The sequence below is a fragment of the Thunnus thynnus genome, chromosome 24, assembly GCF_963924715.1.
Source record: "Thunnus thynnus chromosome 24, fThuThy2.1, whole genome shotgun sequence".
Classification (NCBI taxonomy): Eukaryota; Metazoa; Chordata; class Actinopteri; order Scombriformes; family Scombridae; genus Thunnus; species Thunnus thynnus.
In genome coordinates, this window is record NC_089540.1 from 19,877,929 (window position 1) to 19,887,870 (window position 9,942).

Genomic DNA, 9,942 nt, shown 5'->3' on the forward strand with positions numbered 1-9,942 from the left:
AGAAAAATTCACATTTTATCAGTTTTTTTATTTCATAATGACAAAAATCAGAATATTGACAATAAAACTTTGTTATTAAATAAAAGTAAGAGAATTATTTCATTGTATTTGTAAACAGGAAGACAAAAGAGTGGAACGTTATGATCTGGAGTGGTTTTGAACTGGTGTCACTGTGGTGTCACTCTGATGACGCCGCTGTGATGTCACTGTGATGTCACTGTGATGTCACTGTGATGTCAGTGCTGCAGTTCTTTCAGGACGTCGGGGATGAACTCCTGGGCGTCTCTCAGTTCGTCCTTCCAGTCCTGCGGGACGCCGGCGCCGCTGTACGAGCCGCCGGCTCCCAGCAGGGCTCCCAGCGCCGCCCCGCGGTTACAGTTCTCCCCTGAACGTCCACACAAACACAACAGATGCCATAAATAACCTGAATGACGGCGTTTAGCCGTAGAGGTCGTTAGCAGCAATTAACTTAATGTCTGTCACGTTGATAGAAGAAATATGACCATTTAAGAGTCATTATATCTGTACATCTCATCTATGTCAAACAATATTTTTGGGGCTGTTTTTTGTCAACAGTTTCCTTCTTATTCATAATAGACTTTATCTCTGATTACAAGAAAATATCAAATAATTATGAGAAAATATCAAATAATTAAGAGAAAATATCAAATAATTACAAGAAAATATCAAATAATTACAAGAAAATATCAAATAATTAAGAGAAAATATCAAATAATTACAAGAAAATATCAAATAATTACAAAAAATATCAAATAATTACAAGAAAATATCAAATAATTACAAAAAAATATCAAATAATTACAAGAAAATATCAAATAATTAAGAGAAAATATCAAATAATTACAAAAAAATATCAAATAATACTAAGAAAATATCAATTACAAGAAAATATCAAATAATTATGAGAAAATATCTCATAATTACAAGAAAATGTCTCATAATTACAAGATCAGATCCCATAATTGCAAGAAAACTGGTAATTACGAGCTACCTTTCTTGTAATTATGATATCATTTATTAGAATGATGAGATTGTAAGTCATAATTATGAGATACTGAAGTTATAATTACAAGATGAGACCTCCAGTGTTTATTTGTGAATGCAGAGAAAGCGATAACATGCAGTAAACTGACACTGAAGCTCGAGTACGAACCTCCACAGTTGGTGTTTGCCAGGATTCCTCCCGCTGGGTCATCATGAAACTCATGAGCCAGGTAGAACATGCTGGACAGAGCTCCTGTCAGTCACAAACACAAAGACGGGTGACTTCAACATCCACAAGTAGATGTTTTAATTCTTCCTCCATGACAGTAACACAGCTGGTGGGAAGCAGGCTGGGGATCGAGTCTTAAAACGCTGTTTGTCATGTTGTAATTCTCAAATAAAAGCTGGTATTAATTTAATCATTTCATCAGTACAACAACTTCTTGATCACTGTTGAGCTGCTTTCAATGAAACTCAACACAAGTGTGGAAATATTATAATACATTTATCAAAACAACAGGTTAACATGGAGGAAGTGTTGAGTTTGTATTAACAGCAAATTAATTTAAAGTATATGAATCATCAGTGATAGTTAAAGAGTTCACAGTTTATCAAGCCTGTTATAAACCAGCAGTCAGGTGTCTGTAATCATTCCTCCTGTTCATACTGGACATTAAAAGATCCTTCAAATGTGCTTTCAATGGAAGTGATGGAGGCCAAAATCCACAGTGTGTCCACACAGTCATTTAAAGTCTGTGTGAAGCTTCTATTCAGCTTCATCAGTCTGAGTTAGTCATATCAAGTGGATATCTGACACATTTACAGTCTTTTAAGCATCAAATTCCCTCTTTGTGTTTCCTCGGACAGTGTTTCCCTGTTGAGCTGCAGGTGGAAGTATAGTAACAAAAAGAGGAACTTTGGCACTAAAAAGACTGTAACGTTGAAAGATATCTACTTGATTTGACTCATTTGGACGCTGAAGCTTCATATTAGCTTCAGAAGGAGGACTGTGGATTTTGTCCTCCATCACTTCCATTGTAAGGTCATTATGAAGGGATCTTCTAATGGTCAGTATGAACAGGAGGAATGATTACAGCAAGAAAATATGATTATGTTTTATGTATTTTGTGTGTTAAGAGTCTGAGTCGGACCTTTAGTGTAGCAGGCCAGACCGAGATAGTTCACGGCGCTCTGATGGACTCTCAGTCTTTCCTCCGAGGACACAGGAAACCTAAAACACACCAAACGTTTAGTTTATACAAACAACAACATGTTTTTTCCAGGTTTATTTGTGGAGTCGTTTACCTGCCGGCCTTGCGGCTGTAGCTCTGGCAGGTCTCCCAGGTGCCCAGCGTCCTCAGCGCGTGCTCGGCCTGCTGGCGGAGGCTGGCTCCGCCCAGCACGGCGTGCAGCGCCCGGCTGTAGATCGACACGTACTCGGGTACCCTGGGGTGGGGGTGGGTCAGCTTCACGAACTCTACAGCGGCTGAAACCTGAAGACAGAGAGGTTAAAGGTCAGATTGAGGCCACCAAGTTTAAGAATGAGATCAAGTGTTTTTCTTTCAGATGGAACCAAAACTTAAAGAAATAACTTTTAACATAAGTTTTAAAATAAGAACAAGGCGTGGAACTCACAGCTTGCTCCTCATTGGCCGAGGCTGACAGGAGGATGAAGGGGAGGATCATGGGAAGGCAGCCGATGGCGTCCAGCTGGCTGTCGGGGAAGGAAGAGTTTAACTTCTGTTTGGAACGTCTCTCCGCAAACTTCAGAACCTGGAAAACGCCGCAAGTAGAAAAGAAAGAAAGAAAGTCAGAGTTCCCAAAGTAAGACTTTTCAAAATAAAATGCTTTTCTTTCACTTGCAAGAAAATAAATTGATTTTAAATGAAGAAAAAGTGCTAAATGTCTTCATGTTCACATTCAACACTTCCAAATGTTTAAAATCTTGATATTTGACTTTGAAGAATCAAATTCAATAAATAATTGTAGTTTTTCTCTTCGGTTAAATGTCTTGTTACATGTTTAATAACATGAACACAACAAAGTGAGTTCAGAATAACTGAAGAAGAAACATCGATCTTCACTGTTAGACTGAAATAAACGGCTTCATGTTTGGAGTTTCACCTCGCGGCTCGACGTCGGTCTGGTTTCCTGCCAGTTGGCGAAGAAGGAGCGGTGGGAGGACTCGGCGTAGGTGTCGTTGTGCGTGCCGGGCGTGGTCAGGAACTGGACGTAGTCCGCCAGCACGGCGGCTCGGGCGTCCGGCTGCGAGACGTCCCTGAAGCCGCCGCTGACGAGCGTCCGAGCCGCTCTGAGAGCGCAGAGGACGTTCAGCGTGTTGTCGCCGGCCTGCAGACCTGAGACAGGAAACAGCACAGAGACTGAATGACGATCAATACTGGACCTCCGACGCACATATGAAATCAATATATGAGTTTTTAAATAAACCTGATCACAACATGTGGACTAACATTTCAGAAATAATCCGTTTTGATTTAGTTCTTACAGAATAAAGATCCGTAACGTCGCCCTCTGGTGGACAAACTGATTATTAATACTTCTGATCAGCTGATACTGATCATCATATAGTTTCCAATGAAGAGATGAGAAAGCTGATTATCAATATATATGACATTCTCTCAGACTGTGTGATGTTTTATTTGAATGATTTTAATTTTACTTAAAATTATTTTGATGGATTTAAAATTTAAAAACTCGTTTTTATTTTTATGTCCATTTTATGCTGAACTTCTTATCATCAATTAATATCAGACTCATGTTAATATACTGTACACTACATATACTATATATATATATATATATATATATATATATATATATATATACTGTATGCAGTAGTCTGCAGTACCTTGATGATAGTGAACTGAGCCGGTAGAAGATTTCCAGAACTTCAGTTTATCATGAAGAATGACGTTTCCAACGACTTCAGCTCGTCTTGCACCAGACGACCAGGCGGTCCGACCGCTGCCAGCTGCAACAAACAACAAACAATAAACAATAAACAACAAACAGAGGAGGAGGAAGTATTCAGATACTTTACTGCAGTAAAAGTACCAATACAACAATGTAAAAATACTCCAGTACAAGTAAAAGTCCTGCATGAAAAATCCTACTGCAGTAAAAGTACATAAGTATTATGAGCTTGATGTAGTTAAAGTATTGCAGTAAAAGTACATAAGTATTATGAGCTTGATGTAGTTAAAGTATTGCAGTAAAAGTAGTGGTTTGGTCCCTCTGACTGATATATTATTATATATGACATCATTAGATTATTAATAGTGAAGCATCAGTGTTAGAGCAGCATGTTACTGTTGTAGCTGCTGGAGGTGGAGCTAGTTTACACTACTTTATATACAGTTAGCTAGTTTAGTCCAGTGGTTCCCAACCTAGGGGTCGGGCCCCTCCAAAGGGTCAGCAGATAAATCTGAGGGGTGGTGAGATGATTAATGGGAGAGGAAAGAAGAAAAAACAAAGTTCTGATACACAAATCTGTTTTCAGTTTTTGGACTTTTTCTCTAATCTTTGATTTTTGCTGAAATATTGGATCATTTGAACATTTATTGAAATGAAAGCATGTGAGAAGTTTAGAGGGAAAAATCACTATTTGGTGGAGCTGTTAACAACTCATAGACATGTGAAATGTGACCCCGACTACACACTGCTTTTTGTATCATCAAATGGAAATACTCCAGTCAAGTACAAGTACCTCTAACTGTACTTATTAACAGACTCTAGTGAATATGATTCGTACTGGTGTTGGACAGGTTGAGGATGCTGGTCGGGTGTTTGTTTCTGGGAGCGTTGAAGCCGGTGATCCAGCCTCCGAAGTCCCTCCTGATGTCGTGGATGTCGTAGTACCAGTGGACGGGCATGGACGCGGCGTCGGCCGCGCACATCGCCCACAATGCCTCACTCACCGACCGCCGCACCTGAGCCATCTCACCTGCTGAGGAAGAGGAGGGACAGAGCTTTCAGCTTTGATCTCTGCACATTTCAGGTGTAACGTGAGGAAGATGAAAATAAAACTACTCATGTAGGACTGCAGTTCATCTTCCAGATATGATTTGATTATGAATCAATCATTTAGTCTATAAAATGTCAGAAAACAGACAAAGAGAAGTTTCAAATCGTCACATTGAAGCTGAAAAAAAAAAAAAATTAAATGATTTAATTATCAAAATGGTTCATAATCAACATATTAATTTACTGTAGTTACAAACAACGACTTGTTTTTATTTTCTCTATTTTCGTCTCTGTGTTATAATTGTGCCATTATTTATTTTATCACTTATCAAATCTAATTTTAGTCGTCAGTGTTTTATTTCTTTTTTATCTCGTCAGCAACAGATGTTAAAAAACATCAGTTTAAAGACTTTACGTATAAAATATAAACTACATTCAGGGTTTCTTCACTATGTTCAATTTAAGACTTTCAAGACATTTTAACACCAAATAGTTTCACAAGTATGAAAGACATAAAGATATCAGTGATGATAACAGACAGAACTGAGTAATGTGAATAAATGTCAGTTTATTTGCATTTATTTCACTAGTTGTGTCATCACTTCCTGGTAGTTTATAACAGTCACTTCCAATAATATAACTCATGTCTCATTAATCATTAATCAGGAGCTGGACTGGAAAACAACAGATGGATTAATGATTAATGAATTAAAAAGAACTCATTCATTTAAGCTCAGAGGTCTGGAACAAAGGTTTTACAGCCAGTTTTACTAAAATCACATAAAAAACATTTCATAACAAACTAATATTAAAAAAACTATGAATGAAATGTTTGACTTTTAAGGTTTGAGAGGAGCTGAAAATAAAATATTGATATTTATTAAACGTAAACATAAACTAATTTATTAAACTTAAACTCATTTATTTTACATTTAAGCATAATTAAAGCTAGTATCTAAAGTTTTATACTTCCTGACTGATCTCTTTAATATTTCATCCATTATTTTTTCCTGGTGAAAATGTGTTTCCACAGAAAACTGCAGCCAATCAGATTGAATAAATATAACTAATAATGAATTTCTCCAGTATTTCAGTGTTAATTAACACCTGATAATCACCTGTTTAACGACTCAGCTCGAACCAGGAAACACTCACAGATAAATAATAACAGCTTTAACCGGAAAACTTCACGTTTAAATAGATATTCTGTAACGTTTTACAGGATTAAAGCTGCTCACCTTCCTCTCAGCAGCAGATTTCTCTTCCTTATGATTACAAGTTCAAACTTGTGTAACTTCATTACAAAACCTCACCGGAAGGCTAATGAAATTAGCACCGGCAGGCTAACAGAGACAACCTGTTTATAGCTCAGAGCTTCCGTTACGGTCATAATATGATAATAATAATATATAATATACTTATAACGAGTCAGAGGATGTTAAAAGTCAACATGTGTAGCTTCAGATAAGATTGTTCTGGTTAAAATATATTCTATAAAGTGAAGTTATGAAAGCAGCGTTACGAAAAACGTTGTTTATGTTTGTCATTTTGTAACCGCTTCCGCAGTACGGTGCCCCATGTAGGTCAAATCAAAAAGCGAAGCCTCGTTAAGTTTAAGTTTTTGGTTTTGCCCCGAATTTGGGCTTCCAGGTTAATAACAAACACTAAAATTTGCCCCCCAAACAACTTCTACCCATCATTTTTTAAAGTTTATCAGTAGTTAAGGTTAGGATTGGCCATATCGGTTATATTTTGAGACTTTGTGTAAGAAAGTATTTACGCTAAGAGCAAAACTGTAGCCATCACTGACACGTCCACAATTCAGGGACCATTTTATGACTTAGAGTTGCATATGGTGGACTTTTTTAAAACAATTTTTTGTAGAACTTATGTTTCATTTTATTTTTACTTCACACTTACTTACTTACATACAACACAATTTTGATGCACTTTTGCTTTTCTGCATTTTCTGGACAAACTTTCGAGCGGCATTAATTTTATTTTGTTTTCTATGTTGGGCTTTTTAAAAGCAAACACCAATATTTTTTTAATAAAATAGCACATTGTTAAAGATGAAACCAGTGGTTTCCAACCTTTTTGGCTTTTGACGTCTTACAAAAAGCAGTGTGTAGTTGGGGTCACATTTCAGATGTCTATGAGTTGTTAACAGCTCCACCAAATAGTGATTTTTCCCTTTTGTGTACTTTTATTGTAGTAGGATTTTTCATGCAGGACTTTTACTTGTATTTTTACATTGCTGTATCAGTACTTTTACAGTAGTAAAGGATTTGTGTACTTCTTCCACCACTGCTGAGTAGCACAAGAAAATAAAAATCAAAAATAATAATAAATTCAAATAAAAAAATCGTAAATAATGCGACATAAACAATTCAGTAAGATATAAATTAGCATATATCAGTCTTCAATTTATATTCAAGGTCCTTTTACCATTAGGAAACAGTCCGGAGTTTGCCTGTAAGACCAAAATCAGGGTGTTGTTGTGCCATGGTCAGGCTACGGTGGCTGGCGTGGGTCAACGCAAAGCGAATCAGTTCAAATGCGAGTGCAGAATATGAATGATAGATATTTTGTTCCTGGATTAAACTTCACATTTCTGTTAAACAGCCGCCTGTTACGTCAACTGTAGTTTATGTTATACCGCTGTTGTTTATTAGCCGGAGCTAAGCTAGCTGCGCTAACAAGCTAACAGCAGCTAGCTGCTGCTGCTCGGACGAAAATGGAGGAAAATTCAATCGATCCTGAAGTTATTGGTGAGATTAAATGTTTTTACTTTAGTTTAACTGCATGAAAGAAGCTCACAGCTGCTTCCTGTGTGTGATGATGAAGGTTAATGACACAAAAGCAGCAGTTTCATCACTGAGTGCAGCTGCATGTTTAATGTAAACCAGGAGCTCTGTGTTTATTATGTGAGGTAACCGGAGAGTTTTCTGACTCTGGGTTTGTTTTAATGCTTTCAGTGATCTGAAAAGTGGTTTTAAAACGTCTGCAGAGTCTGTTAGTGGATCTAAACCAGGTCTGATGAATCTAAAGTCAGTTATTTTCGAGCTACACCTCAAAAATAGCCCAGATGTTTCTGTTTTCACATATAAAATGTAGGTTTAACATGTCTGAAAACGTGTTTTAAATTTCAAATCAGAAACTGTAATTCAAAAACTCCTTCATCTTCAAAATGTCCCCTCTCTGCTTTCTCAGATGGATTAAACATGTAGAGTAAAGGTTTGAAAAATCTGACTGTGGGTTTGAAACAGGTTCTGGAGTCTCCATGTGGATCCAGTCCTGCTTTGAAACGTCTACATTCAGTTGTTTTGATTTCGAGCTGGTCTGACACTGTTTTGATGGAGAAAAATCAGTAAAATAGCCCAAATTTTGTTCCAAATCATATGTAAAATGAAGGTTTGACTCGTCTAAAACTGCTTTCTCACAAACATGAAACACATTTTTATGTTTTCACCTAAAAAATAAAGGTTTCATTTGTTCTAAAAAGAAGTTTAAAACAGTCAGTTCAGTGTTTTTTGATCTGATGTGGTCTTGATGGAGGAAAATCATTAAAGTAGCTCAGATTTTTCTGTTTTCGTGCTTAAAATAAAGGTTTAACTGATCTGAAAATCTATTTTAAACCGTTTTTTTTGCTTTCTGAAACAGATGAAATGCTCCATGTGGATCTAGTCCTGGTTTGACAAGTCCAACTACTGTAGTTTTTGATCTGATGTGGTTTTAATGGAGCAAAATCAGCAAAATAGCCCAAATTTTTTTGTTTTCACATATAGAATAAAGGTTTGATTTCTCTGAAAAGGAGTTTAAAACAGTTTCTGGAGTCTCCATGTGGATGTAAACCAGGTCTGAACATTTAAGATAAGTTATGACTTTATTGATGCTCAGAGAGGAAACATACAGGAAACAGATACAAACAAAAGAAGAAGTCAAGTGAACTCGTTCATGGATTTAATTTGTCCTGATGTGTGTTTCATTTTGTAGAACAGGCCAAAACCTTCTGGGCCAAGGAGGACGTGGATCAGGTCTTCAGCTCGGTGTTTGCGTACCTGAATCACCTGAAGAAAGTCCTGAAGACGAAGACGGCCACCGACAAAGGTCTGAGCCGGCTTCTTCTTCTTCTACTGTGCTAATAAACTGCCTGATGTTTGTGTTTCCTGTCTGTCGTGACGTTTGTGTTTCCTGTCGTCCAATCAGAGTTTGTGGATGGTTGGAAGCTGCTGGAATGTCTGGACTGGTCCGGTTGTTCTCCGGCGGCCATGCAGGACTCGTCTGTGGTTCAGGTGGTCATCGGCTCAGGTGAGCTCAGCTTTTTCCCAGAAACACTCAGCAGCAGCAGCTCAGCGGTGTTTGTATGACCTTGTATTCGTATGTTTCCCTGCACAGTTCGGCTGCTGCCGGCTGAGTTTTCCCGCCGCAGCCCGTCCGCTTCCCCCCGCCCTCCCTCCAACGGGCTGCCGAGCCCTGCGGCGCCGCCTGCAGGCAGAGAGGAGCTGCTGCCTCCGCTGTCCACCGTGCAGCTGCAGTATCAGCTGCACTCCTGCAGCAAGGTGACACACCGACGTCTTCATAGATGTGATTTAGGGTTAAATTAATCATCATCTTTGTTATTTTTATTCGTCCTTTTTTAAAATATTCTGCGTGTGAATTTCCCCTCCAGTCCTGCCTGCCCAGTTTACCCAGCATGCCTCAGTCCACGCCTCCATTCTGGGGTCAGAACCCGCTGAAGGTGCCGCTGCTCTGCGGCTTTAAGAGGCTGACCGCCACGCTGCTGACGTCACCGGGAGGGGGCGGGGACGGGGACAACAAGGGGGCGGAGCCAACGGCAGAGGAGGAGGACGTCATTTACAAAGCCCCGTGTGGACAGAGCCTCCGTAACCACGACGACGTGATGCACTTCCTGTTGGCCACAGAGAGCTACGACATCCTGCAGGTCAGCTG

General features: G+C 38.6%; 2 protein-coding genes across 3 annotated transcripts in view; one reads left to right on the forward strand and one right to left on the reverse strand.

The window, feature by feature from the left end:
- Positions 1–7: 7 nt before the first annotated feature.
- The window catches only part of LOC137177487 (uncharacterized), an 11,477-nt gene continuing 1,542 nt past the window's right edge, over positions 8–9,942 (reverse strand). The window contains exons 2-9 of the mRNA XM_067583840.1: positions 4,778–4,972; positions 3,875–3,997; positions 3,130–3,362; positions 2,641–2,778; positions 2,311–2,498; positions 2,157–2,236; positions 1,175–1,258; positions 8–385 (exon numbers count right to left, since the gene is read on the reverse strand). Coding sequence (XP_067439941.1) covers positions 237–385; positions 1,175–1,258; positions 2,157–2,236; positions 2,311–2,498; positions 2,641–2,778; positions 3,130–3,362; positions 3,875–3,997; positions 4,778–4,964 — 1,182 coding nt within the window. The 5' untranslated portion in view covers positions 4,965–4,972 and the 3' untranslated portion in view covers positions 8–236. The remainder of the gene's footprint in view (positions 386–1,174; positions 1,259–2,156; positions 2,237–2,310; positions 2,499–2,640; positions 2,779–3,129; positions 3,363–3,874; positions 3,998–4,777; positions 4,973–9,942) is intronic.
- Positions 5,005–9,942, forward strand: part of setdb2 (SET domain bifurcated histone lysine methyltransferase 2) — an 8,719-nt gene continuing 3,781 nt past the window's right edge. Inside the window, exons 1-5 of one of the 2 annotated variants that reach the window (XM_067583826.1) lie at positions 5,005–5,023; positions 8,986–9,099; positions 9,199–9,300; positions 9,388–9,551; positions 9,662–9,934. In XM_067583826.1, coding sequence (XP_067439927.1) covers positions 9,261–9,300; positions 9,388–9,551; positions 9,662–9,934 — 477 coding nt within the window. In that variant the 5' untranslated portion in view covers positions 5,005–5,023; positions 8,986–9,099; positions 9,199–9,260. Of the gene's footprint in view, positions 5,024–7,489; positions 7,761–8,985; positions 9,100–9,198; positions 9,301–9,387; positions 9,552–9,661; positions 9,935–9,942 lie in introns of those variants that run through there. The other variant, XM_067583825.1, reaches the window with a different exon arrangement.